This window comes from Macaca fascicularis, chromosome 2 (genome assembly GCF_037993035.2).
Source record: "Macaca fascicularis isolate 582-1 chromosome 2, T2T-MFA8v1.1".
Lineage (NCBI taxonomy): Eukaryota > Metazoa > Chordata > Mammalia > Primates > Cercopithecidae > Macaca > Macaca fascicularis.
This window is the reverse complement of record NC_088376.1, coordinates 41,358,462-41,384,248: the sequence shown is the minus strand read 5'-3', so window position 1 is coordinate 41,384,248 and position 25,787 is coordinate 41,358,462. Positions and strand designations below refer to the sequence as shown.

At 39.1% G+C, this 25,787-nt stretch overlaps 1 protein-coding gene across 45 annotated transcripts in view; it reads left to right on the top strand.

Moving 5' to 3' along the window:
• CEP70 (centrosomal protein 70) overlaps positions 1–25,787 on the top strand; it is a 101,759-nt gene that overhangs the window by 52,527 nt on the left and 23,445 nt on the right. For 42 of the 45 annotated variants that reach the window (XR_012430748.1, XR_006696195.3, XR_012430746.1 and 39 more), the window contains 5 exons: positions 13,775–13,944; positions 18,328–18,384; positions 21,440–21,527; positions 21,615–21,703; positions 25,233–25,307. Coding sequence is in view for 41 of the 45 variants with exons in the window: in XM_074031149.1 (XP_073887250.1) it covers positions 13,775–13,944; positions 18,328–18,384; positions 21,440–21,527; positions 21,615–21,703; positions 25,233–25,307 (479 nt within the window). In the remaining 4 variants the exon portion in view is untranslated. The remainder of the gene's footprint in view (positions 1–13,774; positions 13,945–18,327; positions 18,385–21,439; positions 21,528–21,614; positions 21,704–25,232; positions 25,308–25,787) is intronic. The other 3 variants (XM_074031154.1, XM_074031153.1, XM_074031152.1) reach the window with 1 other exon arrangement.

Below are 25,787 nucleotides of genomic sequence, written 5' to 3'. Positions count from 1 at the left end.
GTTCACCCCACTCTCCTGCCTCAGCCTCCCAAGTAGCTGGGACTACAGGCGCCCACCGCCATGCCTGGCTAATTTTTTTGTATTTTTAGTAGAGATGGAGTTTCACCATGTTAGCCAGGATGGTCTCAATCTCCTGACCTTGTGATCTGCCTGCCTTGGCCTCCCAAAGTGCTGGGATTACAGGCATGAGCCACCGAGCCCGGCAGGTATTTTTTTAAATTAGTATTTCATTCTCACTTCTTGTTATTGGTCTGTCTAAGGGTTTGAATTCTTCCTGATTTAAACTAGAAGTTGTATCTTTCTAAGAATTTATCCATCTCCTCTAGGTTTTCTAGTTTATGTGCATGCAAGTTTTGATAGTAGCCTTGAATGATCTTTTGTATTTCTGTGGTGTCGGTTGTGATATTTCCCATTTCACTTCTAATTCAGCTTATTTGGATCTTCTCTCTTCTCTTGGTTAATCTTGCTAGTGGTCTATCAATTTTATTTATCTTTTCAAAGAATCAACTTTTTGTTTCCTTTATCTTTTGTATTTTTGTTTGTTTGTTTCAGTTTCATTTAGCTCTGCTCTGATCTTGGTTATTTCGTTTCTTCTGCTGGGTTTGGGTTAGGTTTGTTCTTGTTTCTCTAGTTCCTTGAGGTGTGACCTTAGATTGTCTATTTGTGTTCTTTCAGACTTTTTGGTGTAAGCATTTAAGGCTATGAATTTTCCTCTTGGCACCACCTTTACTGTATCCCAGAGGTTTTGATAGGTTATGTCACTATATCACTCAGTTCAAAGAATTTTTAAATTTCCTTTTTGATTTCATTATTGACCCAATGATCATTCAGGAGCAGGTTATTTAATTTCCATGTATTTGTATGGCTTTTAAGGTCCTTTTTGGAGTTGATTTTCAGTTTTATTTCACTGTGGTCTGAGAGAGTACTTGATATAATTTCAATTTTCTTAAATTTTTTGAGACTTGTTTTGTGGTCTATCATATGGTCTGTCTTGGGGAAAGTTCCATATGCTGATGAATAGAATATATATTCTACAGTTGTTGGGTAGAATGTTTTGTAAATATCTGTTAAGTTTATTTGTTCCAGGGTGTAGTTTAAATCCATTGTTTCTTTGTTGATTTTCTGTCTTGATGACCTGTCTAGTACTGTCAGTGGAGTATTGAAGTCCCCCACTATTATTGTGTTGCTGACTATCTCATTACTTAGGTCTAGTAGTAGTTGTTTCATAAATTTGGGAGCACCAGGGTTAGGTGCATATATATTTAGGATTGTGATATTTTCCTGTTGGACAAGGCTTTCTATCATTATGTAATGTCCTTGTTTGTCTTTTTTAACTGCTGCTGTTACTTTAAAGTTTGTTTTGTTTGATATAAGAATAGCTACTCCTACTCACTTTTGGTGTCCATTTGCATGGAATGTCTTTTTTCACCCCTTTACCCAACATTTATGTGAATCCTTATATGTTAGGTGAGTGTCTTGAAGGCAGCAGATAATTGGTGAATTCTTATCCATTGTGCATTCTGTATCTTTTAAGTGGAGTAGTTAGGCCATTTACATTCAACGTCAGTATGGAGATGTGAGATGCTATTCCATTCATTGTGCTATTTGTTGCCTGTATACTTTGTGTGTTTTTGTTTGTTTGTTTGTTTTTGTTTTTGAGATGGAGTTTTGCTGTTGTCACCCAGGCTGTAGTGCAGTGGCATGATCTCGGCTCACTGCAACCTCTGCCTCCTGGGTTCAAGTGATTCTCCTGCCTCAGCCTCCAGAGTAGCTGGGACTACAGGCACATGCCACCACGCCCAGCGAATTTTTGTATATTTAGTAGAGATGGGGTTTCACTATGTTGGCCAGGCTGGTCTTGAACTCCTGACCTCAGGTGATCCACCTGCCTCATTCTCCCAAAGTGCTGGGATTACAGGCATGAACCACTGTGCCCAGCCAGATTTTTTAATTGTATTTTTGTTTTATAGGTCCTGTGAGATTTATGCTTTGAAAAGGTTCTGTTTTGATGTGTTTTCAGGATTTGCTTAAAGATTTAGAGCTCTTTTAGCAGTTCTTGTATTGCTGGCTTGGTAGTGGTAAATTCTCTCACCATTTGTTTGTTTGAAAAAGACTGTATCTTTCCTTTGTTAAGCTTAGCTTCGCTGGATACAAAATTCTTGGCTGATAATTGTTTTGTTTAAGGAGGCTAAATATACGGCTCCAATCCCTTCTAGCTTATAGATTTTCAGCTGAGAAATCTGCTGTTAATCTGATAGGTTTTCCTTTATAGGTTACCTAGTGCTTTTGCCTCACAGCTCTTAAGATTCTTTCCTTTGTCTTGACTTTAAATAACCTGATGACAGTGTGCCTAGGCGATGATCTTTTTGTGATGAATTTCTTTGAGCCTCTTGTATTTGAATGTCTAAGTCTTTAGCAAGGCTGGGGAAGTTTTCCTGTATTATTCCCTCAGATATGCTTTCCAGACTTTTAGATTTCTCTTCTTCCTCAGGCATGACAACTATTCTTAGATTTGGTCGTTTAACATAATCCCAAACTTCTTGGAGACTTTGTTCATTTTCTTTTATTCTTTTTCTTTGTCATTGTTGGATTGGGTTAATTCAACCTTGTCTTATTCTTCTTATGTTCTTTTTTTCTTTGTTGTTGTTGGACTGAGTTAATTCATAAACCTTGTCTTCAAGCCCTGAAGTTCTTTCTTCTGCTTGTTCGATTCTATTGCTGAGACTTTCCAGAACATTTTGCATTTCTCTTTGGCCTTTATTTCCTGAAGTTGTGATTGTTTTTTAATTTATTCAGTCGGCCAGGCACGGTGGCTCACGCCTGTAATCCCAGCACTTTGGGAGGCCGAGGCAGGTGGATCACCTGAGGTCGGGAGTTTGAGACCAGCCTGGCCAACATGGAGAAACCTCATCTCCACTAAAAATACAAAACTAGCCGGGTGTGGTGGCACATGCCTGTAATCCCAGCTACTCAGGATGCTGAGGCAGGAGAATCGCTTGAACCCAGGAGGCGGAGGTTGCAGTGGACTGAGATCATGCCATTGCACTCCAGCCTGGGCGACAAGAGTGAAACTCCATCTCAAAAAAAAACAAAAACCAAAAAACAAAAAATGTATGCAGTCTGTTTCACTGAAGATTTCTCTTCTCATTTCTTGTATCATTTTTTTGAATTTTTTTTTTTTTTTTTTTTTTTTGGAGACTGAGTCTGGCTCTGTCGCCCAGGCTGGAGTGCAGTGGCCGGATCTCAGCTCACTGCAAGCTCCGCCTCCCGGGTTTACGCCATTCTCCTGCCTCAGCCTCCGGAGTAGCTGGGACCACAGGCGCCCGCCACCTCGCCCGGCTAGTTTTTTGTATTTTTTAGTAGGGACGGGGTTTCACCGTGTTAGCCAGGATGGTCTCGATCTCCTGACCTTGTGATCCGCCCGTCTCGGCCTCCCAAAGTGCTGGGATTACAGGCTTGAGCCACCGCGCCCGGCCATTTTTTTGAATTTTTTAAAAGTTGGACTTCACCCTTCTCTGGTGCCTCCTTGATTAGCTTAATAATCACCCTTCTGAATTCTTTTCAGGTAAATCAGGGGTTTCTTCTTGGTTTGGATCCATTGCTGGTGAGCTAGTAATTTTGGGGGAGTGTTAAAGGGCCTTGTTTTGTCATATCAGAATTGTTTTTCTGGTTCCTTCTCATTTGGGTAGGCTATGTCAGTGGGAAGGTCTAGGGCTCAAGGCTGCTGTTCAGATTCTTTTGTACCACGGGGTGTTCCTTTGATGTAGTACTGTCTCCCTTTTCCCAGGGATGTGGCTTCCTGAGAGCTGAGCTGTAATGATTGTTATTTCTCTTCTGGATCCAACCACCCAGCAGGGCTACCAGGCTCCAGGCTGGTACTGGGGGTTGTCTGCACGGAGTCCTGTAATGTGAACTGTCTTCATGTTTCTCAGCAGTGGATACCAGCACCTGCTGTGGTGGAACTGGCATGAGAATGAAATGGACTCTGTGAGGATTTTTAGTTTTGGTTGTTTAATGCACTATTTTTATGTTGGTTGACCTCCTGCCAGGAGGTGGCACATTCAAGAGAGCATCAGCTGTGGTAATATACTGGGGATCAGGCAGTAGGCAGGGCCCTAGAACTCCCAGGATAATATGCCTTTTGCCTTCAGCTACCAGAGTGGATAGAGAAGGACCATCAGGTTGGGACAGGGTTAGGCTGTCTGAGCTCAGATTCTCCTTGGGCGGGGCTTGCTGCAGCTGTTGTGGGGCATGGGGGTATGGTTCCCGGGTCAATGGAGTTCTGTTCCTAGGAGGATTATGGTTGCCTCTTCTGTGTCATGCAGATTGTCAGGGAAGTTGGGGAAAGCAGGCAGTTATAGGCCTCACCCAGCTCCCACACAACCCAAAAGGCCAGTCTCACTCCATCATGCCCACTCCCCCCAACCCAACAGCACCAAGTTTGTTTCCAGGCAGTGAGTGAGCAGAGCTGAGAATTTACCTCAGGCTACCAGCCTCCCAGCTGAGAAAGCAAAAAGGGCTTCCATGCCTCCCCGCTTGTCAAATCTGCACACTAGATTCATGCCCTTCCCCGAGTTTGGCCAGGAAGTTTCATGTCTGGTTGGAGTTGTTAGAAAGTTCATCTGGAGGTTTCCATCTCTGTGTGGTCTACTACCGGTTCCTCTGTCAGCCCTCCCAAAGGACCCCTGTGAGACAAGTCAGAAATGGCTTCCCAGAGGACCCAGAGAGCCCACAGGGCTTTTCCCATTCCTTCCTCTACCCCTTTATTTTGCTCAGCTCTCTAATTTGACTCACCTCCACGTAAAGTCAAATCCTGTCCCGTGAGCTAGACACAGGTTCCCCAGTGAGGGTGTGGATTCATGTGTGGACAATCCCTCCTTTCCCACTTTCATAGCTCGGGCATTCACAATATTTGGGGTGTCTCCTAGGTCCTGCAGGAGCAGTCTGCTTCTTTCAGAGGATCTGTAGATTTTCTCTTCTTTTCTGGTGTATTCCTGTAGTAGTTTTGGAGCAAAAGTTCATGATGTGAGTCTCCACCCACTGCTTTGTTCATCTGAGTGGGAATTTCAATCTAGTCCTGCCTCCTATCTGCCATTTTCCCCTAGAATTTCCATGTCTTGTTTCTTTAGGCTGTAATTCATGGTGTCTTGTTTCCTTATGTGCCTGCTTATCTGCATATGCAGGGAATAGCATTTAAAAAAGTATTAATGGGAATTATTTGAAGCCTATGATTAAGGCATCTTATTCCAAAGAGTGAGCTGGGTTGCAACCTGGTTTCCAGTTTCCTGGATATAACCAGGGAAGCTCAAGCCAAAATCTTAGTTTAAGGAGTTGGAGAAACGATAGTTTATATATTGCATTTTACATAAAATCAAACTCCTATTTGGAGGAAGATGCTATGCACATACCATGATCTTAGAAAGGAAACCCAAAGAAGTGAGTTTAGCTTTGGGGGCTAAAGTTCCCCCAAGGGTGTTGGGATTTTTGAAAATTGAGATGATTTACGGCTTTTTTCCTTTATTGTGCTAATGTGATGTATTACATTGATTGATTTTTTTGTATGTTGAGCCATCTTTGCATTCCAAGGATAAATTCCACTTGGTTGTGGTATATAATCCTTTTAATATGCTATTGAATTTGGCCTGCTAATATTTTGTTGAGGATTTTTGCATTCATATTCATAATAGATATTCATCTGCAGTTCTCTTCTTTTTGTAGTATCTCTGGCTTTGGTATCAGGATAATGTTGGCCTGGTACAATGAATTAGGAGATACCCAACTGATTTTTGTATACAGTAGTTCCCCCTCATCCATGATTTTGCTTTTTGTGGTTTCAGTTCCCTGTGGTCGGTAAATTGCAGTCTGAAAATATTAAATAGAAAGTTCCAGAAATAAATTTAAAATTGTACACTATTCTGAGTAGCGTGATGAAATCTCACACAATCTTGTTCAGTCCCTTTCAGGACGTGAATCATCCCTTTTCCACCTTATCCACACTGTATGTGCTACCTGCCCATTAGTCACTTGGTAACTGTCTTGGTTATCAGATCTACTGTCACAGTATCACAGTACTTGTATTCAGGTAACCCTTATCTTACTTAATAATAGGCCCAAGGTGCAAGAGGAATGATGCTGGCAATTTGGATATGCCACAGAGAAGCTGTGAAGTGCTTCCTTTAAGTGAAAAGGTGAAAGAAAGTTCTTGGCTTAATAAGGAAAGAAAAAAATTGCTGAGGTTGCTAAGATTTATGGTGAGAACGAATCTTCTATGTTATCATGACAAAGGAAAAATAAATTAGTGCTAGTTTTGCTATCACACCTCAAACTGCAACTGTTATGGCCACAGTGATAGCGCACAGTTAAGATGGAAAAGGCCATTAATTTGTTGGTGGAAGTCATAAGCAGAAACTCATAAACTCGTAATTTCCAATTGATGGCAATTGGGTTCAGTACTATTTGAAGTTTTGCGCATCCACTGAGGGTCCTGGAATGTATCTCCCATGGATAAGGAGGACTGCTGTATTGCTTTTCTATCCTACAGTTTTGCAAAACTCAATTTCTAGTTCTAGTTCATGGCTTAACCTGTAGAAACAGGTGGGACTGACATCCTCATCACTTGGCTACAGAGGCCCTGCCTGACTTCTAGGGAGGGCTGAGGCAGAGGATTCCTTCTGGATGTAACCCATGGTACTGGAGTAGCCACAGGTCACATCCATTTTTTTATTTCATTTCAGTTTCGTTATTTCATTTCAATTTCATTTCATTTCATTTTTCATCTTATAAGATGAAATAGTACCAGAAGCTGAGAACCCTTTTTCCTCTGAGGGTTGTTAAGTCTCAGCAAACATTACACTATGGGCACATGAACATGTGCTTAGACATGGGTGTCCTGTTCTGTAAGAGATTTGTGTCAGTATTGTACAGGCTGGGTAGGGAAAAGGGTTTTCAGTGACTCTTTTTCATTTATGAAAAGTATATTAATAAGGGTGATAGTGTTTTTTGTTTATTGTTTGTTTATTTGTTTTGAGATGGAGACTTGCTTTGTTGCACAGGCTGGAATGCAGTGGCACCATCTCAGCTCACTGCAGCCTCTACCTCCTGCAATTCTTGTGCCTCAGCCTCCTGAGTAGCTGGGACTACAGGCACCCACCACCACGCCCAGATAATTTTTGTATTTTCAGTAGAGACAGGGTTTCACCATGTTGGCCAGGCTGATCTCGAACTCCTAACCTCAAGGGATCTGCCCGCCTCAGCCTCCCAAAGTGCTGGGATTACGGGCATGAGCCACCATGTCTGGCTATGATAGTGCTTTTTGATAATGAGCTTTAAAAGGATACTGAGGGATGGAAGCTAGAGAATAAGGGGAAACTAGGCAAGTGATATCTTGCTGATGACAAGAGAATAAACTGTTGAAGATAAATATTCCTTTGTATAAATCTTAGGGTACATACTGACTCTTTTTTATTGATACATATAGCTATACATATTTTCTATTGGGGGAACCTGCCCCCAATATTTCAACATAGGTTCTTTCTATTTTCCCTAAGTGTCAGCTGGTCTGAGAAATAAAGAGAAAGAGTACCAAGAGAGGAATTTTACAGCTGGGCCTCCGGGGGTGACATCACATATCAGTAGGTCTGTGATGTCCCCTGAGCCACAAAACCAGCAGGTTTTTATTAAGTACTTTAAAAGGGGAGGAGGTGTATGAACAGGGAGTAAGTCACAAAGATCACATGCTTTAAAGGGCAATAAAGACCACAAGGCAAAGGGCAAAGCAAAGATCACAAGGCAAAGGGCAAAATTAGAATACTAATGAGGGTCTGTTTTCAGCTGTGCACATTTTGTCTTGATAAATACCTTAAACAAGAGAAAACAGGATTCAAGAGCAGAGAACCAGTCTGACCTCAAATTTACCAGGCTGGAATTTCCCAATCCTAGTAAGCCTGAGGGTATTGCAGGAGACCAGGGCGTATTTCAGTCCTTATCTCAACTGCATAAGACAGACACTCCCAGAGCGTCCATTTATAGACCTCCCCCAAGGAATGCATTCCTTCCCCAGAGTATTAATTATTAATATTCCTTGCTGGGAAAATAATTCAGTGATATCTCTCCTACTTGCACGTCCATTTATAGGCTCTCTGCAAGAAGAAAAATATGGCTGTATTCTGCCCAATCTCACAGGCAGTCAGACCTTACGGTTGTCCTTTCTTGTTCCCTGAAAATCGTTGTTGTTCTGTTCTTTTTCAAGGTGCACTGATTTCATATTGTTCAAACACACATGTTTTACAATCAATTTGTATAATAGTGGCCCTGAGGTGACATACATTCTCAGCTTATGAAGATAACAGGATTAAGAGATTAAAGTAAAGACAGGCATAAGAAATTATAAGAGATTTGGGAACTGATAAATATCCATGAAATCTTCACGTAGCCGGACCCCACACTTGCTCACTCACACACCCCTCACTACTCTGCACCTGGCTTGCCCTTGATAGGCATGGGGTCTGGGCTGGTAGCACAAGCTGAGTACAGCCTGCTGGGCTGAGTGGGCAGAACAAGCCCAGCAGGTGTGAGCAAAACTCAAGCAGAGGTGCCACTGGCCACAGGGGTTTCTGACTGGTGAAGTGACACCCTAAGGATCCTGACACTCCCACCTCAGCCTCTTAAGTAGCTGAGATCATAGGTGCGTGCTATGACACCCAGCTAACTTTTTGTATTTTTGGTGGAGACGGGGCTTTGCCATATTGCACTGGCTGGTCTCAAATTTCTGAGCTCAAACAGTCTGCCTGCCTCTGCCTCCCAAAGTTCTGGGATTATAGGTATGAGCCACTGTGCCCAGTCTATTGTTTTAAGTAGATTTGTCTTTTAGTATTCATACCAGAGATATGACTGGATTACACACCACAGGTATATTATTAGAGTATTCTGCATTTGTCTGTATACTCACTTTTACCAATGGGTTTTATACCTTCAAATGTTTTTTTGTTTTTGCATGTGGTGTTCTTCTCTTTCATAGTGAAGAACTCCCTTTAGCATTTCTTATGAGTCCCTTTCAAGTGTTTGCTTGTCCTGGTAAAGGCTTTATCTCCTTCATATTTCAAAGATAGCTTTGTTGAGAATAATATTCTTGGTTGACAGGTGTTTCTTTTTCTTTTTCTTACAGTACCACTTTGAATGTCATTTCACTCCCTCCTGGTCTATATGCTTTCTGCTGAGGATTCTATTGCCAGATAAATCAGAGCTTCTTTATATGTTGTTTACTTGTTTTCTCTTGATGATTTTAGGATCTTCTCTTTGTGCTTGACTTTGAGAATGTACTTATTTATTAAAATTTTAGATTTGGGTAAATGTGAAGTTTTGTTACATAGGTAAACTTGTCCCATGGGGGTTTGTTGTACAGATTATTTCATCACCCAGGCATTAAGCCCAGTACCCAATAGTTATCTTTTCTGCTTCTCTTCCTTCTCCCACCGTCCACTCCAGTGTCTGTTGTTACCTTCTTTGTGTTCACAAGTTCTCATCATTTAGTTCCCACTTATAAGTGAGAACAAGTAGTATTTGGTTTTCTGTTCTGCATTAGTTTGCTAAGGATAATGCCCTTCAGCTCCATCCATGTTCTTGCAAAAGACATGATCTTGTTCTTTTTTTATGGCTGTATAGTATTCCATGGTGTATATGTACCACTTTATCCAGTCTACCATTGATGAGTATTTCGGTTGATTCTATGTTTTTGCTGTTGTCAATAGTGCTGCAGTGAACATTCATGCATGTGTCTTTATGGTAGAATGATTTGTATTCCTCTAGGTATATACCCAATAATGAGATTGCTGCATCAAATGGTAGTTCTGCTTTTAGCTCTTTGAGGAATTGCCATACTGCTTTCCATAATCGTTGAAATAATTTACACTCCCACCAACAGTGTATAAGTGTTCCCTTTCCTCTGCAACCTTGCCAGCATCTGTTATTTTTTTGACTTTTTAATAATAGCCTTCTGACTGCTGTGAGATGGTATCTCATTGTGGTTTTGATTTGCGTTTCTCTAATGATCAGTGATATTGAGCTTGTCTTTTTTTTTTTTTTTTTTTTTTTAAACATAGTCTTGCTCTGTTGCCCAGGCTGGAGTGCAGTGGTGTGGTCTCAGCTCACTGCAACCTTCTGGGTTCAAGTGATTCCCCTCCCTCAGCCTCCTGAGTAGCTGGGACTACAGGCGTGTACCACCACATCTGAATAATTTTTTAATTTTTAGTAGAGAGTGGGTTTCACCATGTTGGCTGGGCTGGTCTCAAACTCCTGGCCTCAGGTGATCCACTCGCCTCAGCCTCCCAAAGTGTTGGAATTATAGGCATGAGCCACCGCACCCTGCCTAAGCATTTTTTTTTTTAAATGCTTGTTGCCTGCATGTATGTCTTCTTTTGAAAAGTGTCTATTCATGTCCCTTGCTGACTTTTTAATGAATTTTTCTCTTGTAAATTTAGTTCCTTATAGATGCTGGCTGTTAGACCTTTGTCGGATGCATAATTTCAGATGTTTCCTCCCATTCTGTAGGTTGTTTGTTACTTTTGCTATGCAGAAGCTCTTAAGTTTAATTAGATCCCATTTGTCAAGTTTTGCTTCTGTTGCAATTGCTTTTGGTGTCTTTGTCATGAAATCTTTACTCATTCCTATGTCCAGTATGGTATTGCCCAGGTGAGAATTTGTTCTATGCCTTGGGGTAGGCTTATTTGAATTGAATCTGTCTGGTGATCTTTGACCTTCCTGTTCATGGATGTTTATATCTCTTTGTAAATTTGGATAGTTTTCTGTTACTATTTCTTTGAATAAGTTTTCTACCCCTTGCTCTTTCTCAACTCCCTCTTGAAGGCCAATGATTCTTAGATTTGCTCTTTTGAGGTAATTTTCTATATTTTGTAGGTATTCTTTTTTCTTTTTCTTCTCTGTGTATTTTCAAGTAGCCTGTCTTCAAGCTCACTGATTCTTTCCTCTGCTTGATCCATTCTGCTATTAAAAGCCTCTAATGCATTTTTCAGTTCAGGGAATGTATTTCTCAGTCCCAGGATTTCTGTTTGATTTTTTTTTTAAAGTTATTATTTCAATACCTTTTAAAAATTTCACTGATAGATTTCTCAATTGATTTCCTGTGTTATATTGGAGTTCACTGAGTTTTTGAATCCTGGGCAGACAGGGATTAGGAAGAAGCAATGACTAAGGAATATACAGATATAACATTAAAATTCTTTAACAGTGGGCCAGGCGCAGTGGCTCAAGCCTGTAATCCCAGCACTTTGGGAGGCCGAGACGGGCAGATCACGAGGTCAGGAGATCGAGACCATCCTGGCTAACACGGTGAAACCCTGTCTCTACTAAAAAATACAAAAAACTAGCCGGGGGAGGTGGCGGGCGCCTGTAGTCCCAGCTACTCGGGAGGCTGAGGCAGGAGTATGGCATAAACCCGGGAGGCGGAGCTTGCAGTGAGCTGAGATCCGGCCACTGCACTCCAGCCTGGGTGACAGAGCGAGACTCCGTCTCAAAAAAAATAAAAATAAATAAATAAAAATAAAAATAAAATAAAATTCTTTTTTTTTTTTTTTTTTTTTTTTTTTTTTTTTGAGACGGAGTCTCGCTCTGTAGCCCGGGCTGGAGTGCAGTGGCCGGATCCTAGCTCACTGCAAGCTCCGCCTCCCAGGTTTACGCCATTCTCCTGCCTCAGCCTCCCGAGTAGCTGGGACTACAGGCGCCCGCCACCTCGCCCGGCTAGTTTTTTGTATTTTTTAGTAGAGAGGGGGTTTCACGGTGTTCGCCAGGATGGTCTCCATCTTTAACAGTGATAGAAAGGGCTGGGCATGGTGGCTCACGCCTATAATCCCAGCACTTTCGGAGGCCAAGGCAAGAGGATCACTTAAGGTCAGACCAGCCTGGCCAACATGGTGAAACCCTGTCTCTACTAAAAATACAAAAATCGAGGTGTGATGGTACATGCCTCTAATCCCAGCAACTCAAGTGAGGCAGGAGAATCACTTGAACCCAGGAGGTAGAAGATGCAGTAAGCCGAGATCATGCCACTGCACTCCAGCCTGGGCGACAGTGAGACTCTGTCTCAAACAAACAAAAACAATGATAGAAAAGATTTAACATCACTGAAAGTTGTAAGGTAGTAAACCCTAAACCTCCACCCCTCCATTAAAGCAATGATTGTAAGACTATACTTTGAACAATTATATGACAACAGATTAGCTCACTTAGATGAAATGGACAAATTTCTAGCAACACAGAAATTGCCAAAACTGACTTAAGAAGAAGTAAAAAACTTTAGTAGATGTGTAACAATGGATTATGTCAATAATCAAAACCTCTGAACAAATAAAGGCCCAGAACCAGATGACTTAAAAAAGAAGAAGAAAAAGAATTCTTGATCTGAAGAATCTCACCTCACTGGCTCGTTAGGGTCAGTCACTGGCTTCTTTTTCCATCTTGGGGGGTCATGGTTCCTTGTTTGCTCTTGTTTCCTGTGGACATATATCTATGTCTTCTCATTGAAGGATTAGTTATTTCAGTTTTCACTGTCTGGCTTGTTTGGGTTTTTCTTGGATATGTTTACATAGAGGTTCTTTACAATTCACCTGTTGAATTTCCTTTATGCTAGGTTACTGCCTCCTCCTTGGTACTAGATGGCAGCTCATGTCCAGGTTTGCCACAGCTCTGGCAAGCGTTCAGAGTACTGATCGTCCTAGGTTGGGGAGATCCCAAATGGGATACTCCAGCTGTGTGGAAAAGCTGACTAGGGTTTCATACCCAGCGAGCCTATAGAGTGTATCTCCTACAGTGTGATGCTGCTGAACAGCCCTCTGATTTAGCATCTTCTTTGGCTGAGAAACCAAGCAGATTTTACAGACTGGGGTTGCTGCTATTCCCACCTCCCATCTTTGTCTTTGGTTGCTCTCAGGAGTTTTTCTTCCTACAGGCACTTGTGATGCTTTCTGTGGGTTGAGGCAGGGACAGTTCTCCTGCAAGGAACCCAAGATGGTGGGGAAGTTGGTCTTGATCTCACTTTTTCCAGTGTAGAAACTGAGTCTGGGGAAAATTTTCCACAGGCAGTTCCTTGCAGATTAGGGGAGAGGCATCACAGTTACAGAAGTCCGATTCTCCTACCATCTGCTTGAAATTTTTTCACTTCTTTTTGTGGTTCTGGGGATTGTCCCATCCTTAGATTTGAGTTCTGGGATATTGCTGGTAATAATCTTGGCATTGGATATTGGCTTTTGGTTTTCTGTTGGGGGAAGTGAAGTCAGATTGCTTCAACTCTGCCATTTTGGTGATGTCGTTCTTCCTGATTATTTCTTGATGATAATTTCTTGATTATGGACTTACTGTGAGTTTACAGTTGCCCACATTGCATGAATGCCTAAGTTGACTACACTATTTGCAATTCTGAATTAATATTCTTTCCTGATTATTGTTTTAATGTAAACTTAAACATAAAATTATACCAGTTTTATGGAAATTCTTGAGTTCCTTTACTTGGTAAGAAATGTCTTGAATGCATGCAATTATGAACTGTAGTTTCCCCATTTTATAGTTATTTGACTTACATTTTTTCAGGTTTATGATATATTAATGTTCCTAGAGCTTATACTCATTTAAAAACAGCCTCAATACTGAAGTTCTTGAATGAAACAGCTCAATAGAAACTATGAAGATGCCTTTGTGTACAATATGGTTAGGATAGCATGTCCTAGATGTACATATCATAATTATGTTTTTAAAAAATATCTTATAGGTGAAGTGCCAGCATTATAAGAAAAAACGAACGGAGCAACAAGAAACTATTGCTTCTTTGCAAACGGAAGTCTGTAGATTAAGAAAGGAGGAAGAAGATCGCATTGTCACTCAAAACAGAGTGTTTGCCTATCTGTGCAAAAGAGTTCCTCATACCGTCTTGGATAGACAGTAATTTCGCTACATAAATTGATATGTAGCTAGATTCATGGTTTTGTTTGTTTGACCTGATTTTATCTTGGGGGTGGTTATAACTCTTATAAACTAGAAAAGCCTCTCTCTCCTCCTCTTCTGCATTGTTTTTCCGTGCTCATCCTGTTTGTTTGTTTGTTTGTTTGTTCTAGAGGTCCTTTGAGGAATGGAATTGAACATTTACTAAAAATAACACTAAACTTTTAAATAAATTTATAATTAATCAGACATTTCTCAAAATAACTGATCCTTTTAGTGAAGAATAATATTTAGAGATCACTGTATGGGTTTTGGGGTTGCTTAGTTTTATTATGTTATTGATTTTAGGAGTTTTTAGTGGAAAGAACCAGGGACTATATGTTTTGGAGGGGACTATATATATTTAACCCAGCTGAAGTTAAGATAGTATTTTTATTTAAATTCTGATTTTACATTTGTAACTGTTGTCTTTTTATTGAAAATCATTCTTAAGAACAGTATTATAATTATTAGCTATATCTGATAATACATAAAAATAGTTTCAAAATATTAAAACTAGAATTACTAACAATAAGCCTACTGAATGAAATGTAAATTTCTGGCATTAGGAGATATACCTCATGTAAATGATGAGTTAATGGGTTCAGCACACCAACACGGCACATGTATACATATGTAACAAACCTGCACATTGTGCACATGTACCCTAGAACTTAAAATAATAAAAAAAATTTCTGGGCAGCTCTCTTGGACATTAATATATTCCACTATGTATGCAGTCAAGATGTATATTTCTAAAATATCTTGAAATACTTGTTTCTCTGTGTGTTTGCATCACCAAATGCAGTTAGATTTGTTTCAATTTCTTTTCAATTTTCAGGGATTGCTTTTTAAATTTTTACTTTTGAATGTATAAGCATTTATATAATTCCAAAATCAAAACTATTCGTTATTTATATTTAGAGAAGTTGTGTTTTCATTTCTGTCCCCTTTATTCCATCCTATCCTTACCTCCCCTGTAGGTAATTGATTTTAAATGTTTAGTGTTATTTTTAGCAATATAAGTAGTATGGATATTATGTTCATATTCTCTCTTGTTTACATGCTAGCACCTTCTTTTTTTCTCTTAACAGTTTAAACTGATTGCATTTTAAGTGGTATTATAGGCTTACTTAGTAGGACTGGAAATCTTGAATATTTAGCTGTTTCTATTTTACTATAAAAATCAATGAGGTCAGAGATAAAGTAAAAACAAGTTAAAACTATAGGTTTTTTTGATAATTATTTCAGAGATAATACACATATATATACATATATAATTTTCATCCTCTTGAAGGAAAAGTAAGGACAAACACATAACAAAAACAACATAAAAGTGTTAGTGAAAGATGTAAATAAAGAGAAGAGGGAGGCAAGGTAAGAAAAATAGGAGAGGCAAGGAAGAACAAAAAGGAGAGAGGCAGGGGAGAGAGAACTACAGTGGGAAGAAGAAGGAGAAGAAGAGAGAAATTGGAAGGGAAGAATGAAAAAACAAAAAAACAGCTAAGATAACTGGGTACGAGGGTGAGAGAAGCACTGAGAGAACTTGCAGTGTAGCAGATGAAATCAGGCTAATTCAGGTATGAATTTGTCCAGTGGACCAGAGATTTTCCACTCTGTTTTATTTTTATCAATACAAACTTTCAGTTTGAGACACTGAAATAAAAAATTGTGAATTAAACCTATTGGAAATACATGAGTTGTAGCCACTACAGATATTATTAAAAGTTACATGGGTACTGGGCTGAGTAATAGGGCACACACAGATGAATAAAGCCATGATTCCTGCATTTGGTGACCTGATAGTCTAGTTGTGTACATAGACACATATGCAGGTAAGTAAAATATAAAGCAGTTAGTGGTATGTACTATAAGGTGGGGCAGATAGGATGCTAAGTGGGTATGACGTAGGGAGAAATTAGTGAAAGGTAGTACTGACTACATAGGCTTCATGAATGAGTTATCTTTTTAGCTGGACTACTAGGAACTATAGAATATTAATAGGCAGAGGTGAGAGAAAGGGTGTTTCAATTAGAGGAATATGGTAACAGAAAAGTGAATGTGTTTGGGACGTCAAGAGTCCAAGAGGTCTGGAGCATAGGATACTTGAGATTCTGGGAAGAGTCTTAGGAGACAATATGACAATATGGAAAGTGTGCTGTAACTTTGAGAGACTTAAATTGGCCGAAAAGTTTGAGTTCTACTTTCTGTGTGACAGGAAACATACCCAAAGATTTCTGAGCAAGGAGATTAAACCCAGAGACAGAAAGACAAGTTAGTAATCGGTTGTAGTAGTCTAGGTGAAGGCTAATGAAGGTCTTAACTAGGACCAAAAAAAGGGAGAGACACTGCAAAGATGGACAGGAGTTGTCCGGATGAATTGGCTATAGATGTTGAAAGGAGTGGAGGAGTCAAAGATGGCCAGTTTTTAAGCTACATCTGAAGGAACGGGGAAGGAACCGATGAATTCATTTATGGATATATGCTTAGGCACCTTCAGTCATCCATGTAGACATATCAGGCCTATTGTTAAAAGGGCCAAACTCCAGAGAACTTCCAAATTCCATATACAGAAAGAAGAGGCAGAAGAGGAATTGTGTTTGGGTATCATGATAACCAAGGAACAAAAGTGTTTCAAGGAGAGGGTGATCAGCAGTGTTGCATGCTTCCTCATTGGTTAACTTGTTTACTTTTCCACTATTTTATTTGCTCAGAATTCCCAGTACTTAACATGTAGTAAGTCTTCCCTAAAACTTTATTGAAGATAATTGGTTACAATCACTCAGAATGAATGAAGTTTGCTGTGAAGGAAAAGATTAGAAATAGAAGCGTAGCACAAGGGGGAAGTAGGTCAAGAGGATTTGTGTGGGATATAAAGATTAAAGCATATTTTCAGGAAAATAGAAAATGTGAAAGCTGGTGTATGTCAAGATGGGGAAGGGTTGAAGAGAAAAAGAGTAATCTAGAAAGTTGTGACATTAAGAGCACAATTGGCTGAATTAGGTCTGAAAAGGGGGATGGGTTGGTAATGTTTTCCCAAGATAGGAGGGAAACAGTATAAATTGTTCCTTTAAAAAGAATAACACATGAAAGCATAGTATTATTTTGTTTTTCTCTCATTTTTTAAATCACAAAAGCAATGAGTGTTTATAAAAATTCAAACAATATAAAAGTGTATATGGTAAAATGTAACAAATCTGCTTGCTTTCCTAATCCCCACATCTCAGAGATAACCTCCTCTCCTAACAGTTTGGTGTGTGTCCTTCCTACTGTTTCTCAAAAGGAGTGCTGTTGGCATTTTGAGTGAGACAGTTCTTCTTTGTGTATTGTTGTGTTGTTCACCGGTGAATTTTTAGCATTCTGCCCCCTCTCCAACTAGTCAATATGGCAACATTGCCCTTCCATACACCCACTAGGTTACAATTTATTCCCTGGTTAAGAACCCATAGAGTTCTTTTTCAGTATATATACATATTCACATCTAACTTTTTTCTTTTCTTTTTAGACAAAGGTAAAAAATATACATTTGATTATGCAACATTAATTTTTTCCATCATCGTTCCTTGTTAAGGACATACAAATTTACATTATTTTTTCTACTTCTCCATTATTTCCTTTTTCTTTTTTTTTTCTTTTTCTTTTTTTTGAGACGGAGTCTTGCCCTGTCACCAGGCTGTAGTGCAGTGGTGTGCTCTTGGCTCACTGCAACCTCCGCCTCCCAGGTTCAAGTGATTCTCCTGCCTCAGCCTCCCAAGTAGCTGGGACTACAGGCGCGCACCACGACGCCCAGCTAATTTTTTGTATTTTTAGTAGAGATGGGGTTTCGCCATGTTGGCCAGGATGGTCTCAAACTCCTGACCTCGTGATCCACCCACCTCAGCCTCCCAAAGTGCTGGGATTACAGGCTTGAGCCACTGTGCCCAGCCCATTATTTTCTATAGTATGGATGTGCCATTAACCTTTCTCCTGATGGAGAGTTAAATTATTTCTGGCTTTTCACTCTTATAAATAATGGTGCAGTGAACAACTTTGTTCATATTGAGTTGCATCCTTTGACATATTTCTGTGGGAGATATTGCTAGAGGTAGAACTGTTGGGACAAGGAGGATATGCATTTAATATGTTGAGATATAATGTTTATAGTTATTTTTAAATCTATAGTTTGAAATTAATATAACATATGGCTTAGTATAGTATTTGCTTTCTGGTAAGAATCACTTAAATTTTTTAAAGCCTGCCAGATAATCTGTACTTACTTTTACACTGTAATTTGAAATTATGTAGTGAAACTAGTAGTTGCTCTAATACTGCATTTTGAAAATAATTCAATATTCTGTTTTCTAGGTTGCTTTGTCTAATTGATTACTATGAATCTAAAATTAGAAAAATTCATACACAAAGGTACGAATAATCCTGTATTACAGTTTTTAAAGTTTTTAATCCAGTAATCACACCAGAAGTTTCTGTAGCTTTTGAAACTTTAAATATACTATGGAAATCCACCTAATATGTCACTGTGAAGTTCTTTTTTATAAAGATCTTGAAGACTGTATTTTACAACTTAAGTCAAGATGTTTTGTTGTATTTATGTTAAATTATGTATACTTATTTATCACCGAAGTATTGGTCACAACGGAAATGGTATTTCCCTTTATTTTCTTGAAGTATTACAATTTTTTCTACTGATGTGATCTAGCCCCTGGGTAGTTACTGAGTATATCCACAAAGTGCATAGAATTAGATTGGCTGCCTACCAAAGTGCAACCTAATTAGTATGCAGATTTATGTGAGATAAACATAAAATGTCAGTGAAAAATCAAGCTTATAGATTAAAACACACTTATCACATGATTAAATAAGCATAGAGATAAATGGTTTTGGCTAAACTAAAATAGCTGAAGGATATCTAAGATATAATTTAAAATGCTTTAATGTAAGGTCACTAAAACAGTAGCTAATCTTTTTATTATTTATAGATGGAACAGTTCTTTTAACAAATATGTGTTTGAGCACCTATTTTGTACCATGTTCTAAGTAATTAGGATCCCATAATACAGCAGATAATTCTTCATTTTAATGAAGCATACGCTCGAGTAGTTTTGCCCCAAGAATAGTGACATTCCAAAATCTTGGCGAGAACAATGGCAGAGCTCTGTGGGTTGCTGGTTGCTGATTATCTGTAGTACCATGGGGACTCCAAAAAAGAAAAATAAGAAGAAAGGGAAAAGAAAAGGAAGAAGGAAAGAAGGGAGAAGAGAGCAACTAATTAAAAAGCAACTTCTTGCTTTATATTCTTTTCAGAAAGCAGCATTTTATCAAGTAGCATCAGGGACCTTCTGACTTCCAAATGAAACTGTCGTTTAGATGGTAGAGATTCTACAAAGATAGGACAACTACTCAACTAGGCTGTTGGAGCACAAAATCAGACACAGATAATATGTAAATGAATTGGCACAGGTGTGTTACAATAAAAATAGTTACAAAACCAACAGCCTGCTGAATATAGCCTGCAGACAGCAGTTTGCTGACCCCTGATCTAGATGATGAAGAGAGGGGATTTGGGGTTTTTGGTAAGAGTAGAATAGATTTAACATAACATAGCCATCAGGAAATTTTTCATGTAGAATATGATGTGAGAGGTACTTGTAGAGTTCTGCAAACGGGGTTCTCTGACTAAAGGTGACAAAAGGATTGAGGCCATTGGAGTGGTGGTGTTGAATTTAGTTGTCATGAATTTGTAATGAAAATCTGGGGTTGAGGAACAAGCGACTTGGAGAAGAATCACTTTTTAGCTTAAAAAGCTTTTCATTAGTTGTCTAGCTGAAGTAAAGTATTTTGGCCTATGCAGATTATCCTTGGGTCAGATATTTGGATTGAATGTCTTATTGAGGGAAGTGGAGGATAGGAAGAAAATATGAGATACATTAATAAATAATATTCTACAAATGAGAAAATTTGCAGCAATAAAAAGAGTCTCCTAAGGAGGGGGTTTTTCAGGATTCATTGACTGAAAGGAGTTTATATTATAAACTCAGTCTCCTTTTTAAGAGTGAGTACTAACTTGAAAGTGAGATTCTGGCAATTTCAGGATAGATTTTGAGATCTACCAATAGGATATAAGTATCATCTAAAGAAGTAGGAGTACTGTAAAAAGAGGATGTAACAATTCATTGACAAGTATTACATTAGTAAAGAAGATGAAAGAGGAGAGAGGGGAAGACAGGCTAAGATTTGGAGGCCTAAGTAGGATAAACAGGAAGCACAGGAGAAGAGCTATAAACCTGTAAAACTGAAGCAGCAAGACCAAAGGAAGAAGACAGGCGGGACGTGGGCCTCTTGCAGTGGCAAAAGCTTCTCTGCTTATCCATTTTTTTAAGGCCAGTGTTGTCCAAAGTTTTTTTTTGTTGTTGTTGTTTTTATTATCAGACTATATGCACATGCATAAAATAAACACATTGGGAATAAATAAATCATTTGAACTGAATCAATCCATTGATAACTTACTAGACTGGTGATATGTTTATGTGTAATACTAGAAATCATGCATGTACCCAGTGCACACTAGGCTACAATAGTAATACTTTATGCAACAGTTAAAGCAAAATGTAGTCCTTAAACAATAAAGTTGTACTTAACAGAAAAGTATTTTATACTGCTTCAATTTTTAAATTTAAGATTTAATGAAATTCAAAGTTTATTTCTTTGGTGGCATTACCCATATTTCAAGTGTTAAGCGGTAACCACTAGCTCATGTAGCTGTTGGTTACCATATAGGACATCACAGTGATAGTTAATCAAGATTGCTAAAAATAATCATATGTATTTGCTAGCACTTTGCATTTCACAGAGTCCTTCAGTATCTTTCGTTTGCTTTTTACATCAGTCCTGTAAAGTAGATGTGACAGATACTGTTTTACAGATGAGAAAATAAATTCTGAGAGATTGATTTATTCAAATAATACAACTAGTTAGTGGTGTTATCAAGGCTTGAACCAAGACTATTAAATCTGTTGCTTTTTCCACTTATGATCTGCATTTTTTCATATAGGTTTTTTGGTTACCTAAAAGTACTAGAAGGAAAAAATAGTATGTGAATGCATTTTTTGAAAGAACCTGGATGTTCCACCCATGTTTCGTTTTGTTTATTCGGCAGTGCTTTTTCACCTCTTATAGTCCATAGTTTTTCTAGGCAGTGAGATACAGTGGTGAATAAGACAAAAGTTCTGGTCCTCATGGATCATATATTCTAAATAAAAAGAGAGTAAATGGATATTGTATGTCCTATAATAATAGATAGTAGTAGTGTTCTAATACCATTCTCTATGAGAACAAGTAGGAAATTTGAATTAATTTTAATTCATGTTTAGATGATTAAACCCTCATTATGTTGGTTTAATTAGATTTTTTTCTTTGAAGATAGATTTTTCATAAGTATACTGCATGCATATTTTCATAGGCAATATAAAGAAGATGAAAGTCAGTCAGAAGAAGAAAATGACTACAGAAGTCTGGATGCCTCACCAACTTATAAAGGCCTTTTAATGGTATGGGGACTGCATAACCAATAAATACTTTTTAATAAAGTAAGTAATCTAAGAAAGTTAATTATTTTTCTATGAAATGTGTTGCAGTCATTACAGAATCAACTCAAGGAGTCAAACTCTCAGATTGATGCACTTTTAAGTGAAAAGCTGAACCTCCAAAAAGATTTGGAAACCAGGTGAGAGAAACTTAATTTTTTTTTGTTTTGTTTTGTTTCTGAGACAGGGTTTCACTCTGTCACCCAGGCCAAGTGCAGTGGTGTGATCATGTCTCACTGCAGCCTTGACCTCTAGTGCTCAAGACTAATCAAGTCCCTTAGCTGGGACTATAGGTGCGAGCCACCACACCCAGCTAATTTTTAAAATTATTTATTTTTAATTGAGACAGAGTCTCACTCTGTCCCCCAAGCTGGAGTGCAGTGGCGCGATCTCGACTCACTGCAACATCTGCCTCCCAGGTTCAAGTGACTCTCCTGCCTCAGCCTCCCGAGTAGCTGGGATTATAGGTGCGCGCCACGACGGCTGGCTATTTTTTGTATTTTTAGTAGAGATGAGGTTTCGCCATGTTGGTCAGGCTGGTCTTGAACTTCTGACCTCAAGTGATCCTTTCTCCTTGGCCTCCCAAAGTGCTGGGATTACAGGCATGAGCCACCACGCTCGGCCTCTAATTTTTTAATTTTTTGTTTGGTAGAGATGGGGTCTCCCTGTGTTGCCTAGGCTGATCTTGAACTCCTAGGCTCAGTGCCGGAATTCCCAAAGTACTGGAATTACAGGCATGAGCCACTGCATCCCGGTCAATTTTTCTTCATCCTTTGAAAAGTAAACATATACTGGAATTTGGAATATTAAATGCACCATTCTATCTCCTTTGCTCTAAAGCTAATCATGAGTACATAATATTCTTATTCTCACTTTAGTCAGTTCTCTCCCACGATAACTTATGAAAGGAACAAGAACACACGGGTAGGCAAGGGAAATGAGAAAATAGGAGTCCACATGGAAGAAGTTAAAACTAGCTAAGAACTTCAAATAAGCTGGGCACAGTGGCTTTCGCCTGTAATCTCAGCACTTTGGGAGGCAGAGGCAGGCGGATTGCTTGAGGCAGGAATTCGAGACCAGAGTGGGCAACATGGCAAAACCCCTTCTCTACAAAAAATATAAAAATTAGCCGGGTGTGGTGGTCTCTGGCTGTAGTCCCAGCTACTCAGGAGACTGAGGTGGAAGGATCACTTGACCCCAGGAAGGCTGCAGTGAGCCATGATCATGTCACTGTACTCCAGCCTGGGTGACAGAGCGAGACCCTGTTTAAAAAAAAAAAAAAAAAAAAACTTAAAATAGATTCAGTCTTTTTTTTTTTTTTTTTGCTTTTAAAAAATAGCTGTCCGGGCGCAGTGGCTCAAGCCTGTAATCCCAGCACTTTGGGAGGCTGAGACGGGCGGATCACGAGGTCAGCAGATCGAGACCATCCTGGCTAACCCAGTGAAACCCCGTCTCTACTAAAAAAATACAAAAAACTAGCCGGGCGAGGTGGCGGGCACCTGTAGTCCCAGTTACTCGGGAGGCTGAGGCAGGAGAATGGCCTGAACCCAGGAGGCAGAGCTTGCAGTGAGCTGCGACCCGGCCACTGCACTCCAGCCTGGGCGACAGAGTGAGACTCCGTCTCAAAAAAAAAAAAAAAAAAAAGCTTTAATGAGTTACAATTGGTGTACAGTACACTGCATATATGTAAAGTACACAATTTATTGAATTATGTGTATACACCTGCGAAACAGTTATAATCCAGATAATCACCTTGGAGGCTAGGTGCAGTGGCTCATGCCTATAATACCAGCACTTTGGGAAGCCCAGGTAGGAGGATTGTTTGAGGCCAGGAGTTCAAGACCATCCTGAGCCACACGTGAGACCTCGTCTCTAGAAAAAAATTTAAAAAATTAGCCAGGCATGGTAGTGTACTCCTGCAGTCCCAGCTATTAAGGAAGCTGAGGTGAGAAGATCGCTTGAGCCCCGGAGGGAGGTCAAGGCTGCAGTGAGCTGTGTTCATACCACTACACTCCAACCTGGGCAACAGAGACCCTGTCTCTTAAAAACAAAAACAAAACAAAAAACAAACACCCTAAAAGTTATCTCTTGCCTGTTTTGTAATCCCTGCTGCCTCTCTTTGCCTTTGCCTCAGGTAACCACTGGTTTGCTTTTAGTCATTATGCATTAGTTTATATTTCCTAGACTTCATATAAGTGGAGCTATACAATATTTACTTTTTTTTGTCTATTGTCTTTCACTCAGCATGATTATTATCTTAAATTTTTATTTTAATTGCTAATTGACAAATTACAGCTGTATATATTTATGAGGCACAAAGTGATGTTACGATTCATGAATACAATGGAGAATAATTAAATCAAGCTAATTAACATATCCATCATCTAATACCTTTTGTGGTTGAAAATGTTTGAAATTTACTCTTAGTGATTTTGAAATGTACAATACATTAATATTTACTATATTAGATTCAGTCTTATACCAGCAGAGTTCTCATTCTCAAATTATACTGGAATGCCTTGTTGTTCTTATTCCTGTGCTGTGGGATGAGAAGAAAAGTAAAATTTATAATGGCACACAACAGAAAGTTATATCCAGCATAGCTACAAAAGGATGACACTCTCTATGTTGACAGTAATAAAGAATGAACATTTTTGAGTCTTGTTTTCATTCAACAAGTATTTGAATACCTATTGTAAGTTAGACATTGTCCCAAACTCTGGGATGAAGAAGAGACCAAAACAAATTTCCTGTTCTCAATAAGCTTATACTTTAATGGCTGGGCACGGTGGCTCCCGCCTGTAATCCCAGCACTTTAGGAGGCCGAGGCAGGCCTCCTGAGGTCAGGAGTTTGAGACCAGCCTGGCCAACTTGGTGAAACCCTGTCTCTACCAAAAAAATACAAAAATTAGCCAGGGGTGGTGGTGCACATCTGTAGTCCCAGCTATTCAAGAGGTCAAGGTGGGAGAATAGCTTGAACCTGGGAGGCGGAGGTTGCAGTGAACTGAACTCGTGCCACTGCACTCCAGCCTAGGCGACAGTGTGAGACCCTGTTTCAAAAGAAACAAACAACAACAACAACAAAAAACTTACACCTTAATGGAGAGAGGGACCTGATACCTAGCATAAGTCATTTATATAAAATGTGAAAACCTTGAACACAATAATATGTAAATTTATGATTAAATAGTAAAAATTTTAAAACATACATGGGAATAATGAACAGTGAATTAAGGATAGTGGTTATCTATGGTATGGGAAGGAGAAGAATGACATTAATGAGGGACATGTGGAATTTTAAGTATATGAATAAAGTTTAAGATTTGAATCATAATCTGTTAATATTCAAATTTGATAAAGCTAGGTGGTGGATACACCAGGATTTGTTATAATGTTCTCTGTTTTTGTCTGTATACTTAAAATATTTCACTATAAAAACAAGTAATAGATTAGCAGCAAAAAAATAACTAAAAGGCTTTGAATAAGGGATAACAGAGAAGAAGAAATCTAAATGGCTGGTAAACACCAAATTAGCAATCATGAAATATTTTCAGAAGTTTAATAAGTATATTTGTGACAAGTAACAAAGTATTGTATGTCGTTTATTTAAGTACCTTTATGGTTTTATTCAGTAAATTGAATTAATTTATCATTATTTATTTTCCACAGGCCCACACAGCATGAATTAAGACTTTATAAACAGCAGGTGAAGAAGCTGGAAAAAGCCCTTAAGAAAAGTGTCAAGTAATTATATTTTTACCAAAATTACTGCTTTTATTAGGATTTTTTATTTTATTTATTTATTTATTGAGATGGAGCCTTGCTCTGTCGCCCAGGCTGGAGTGCAGTGGTGCAATCTGGGCTCACTGCAAGCTCCACCTGCCAGGTTCACACCATTCTCCTACCTCAGCCTCCCGAGTAGCTGGGACTACAGGAGCCTGCCACCACCCCTGGCTAATTTTTTTTTTTTTTTTTGTATTTTAAGTAAAGACGGGGTTTCACCATGTTAGCCAGGATGGTCTCGATCTCCTGACCTCGTGATTCGCCTGCCTCGGCCTCCCAAAGTGCTGGGATTACAGGCGTGAGCCACTGTGCTCGGCCTTATTTTATTTATTTTTATTACATGTCAGCTTATGCTACCTCCTAGTGGCTTTGACTTGGACCTACCAGGCTGATGACATTAAAAGGGGGTATTTCTGGTTTCACAGTTTAAGAGCAATTTTT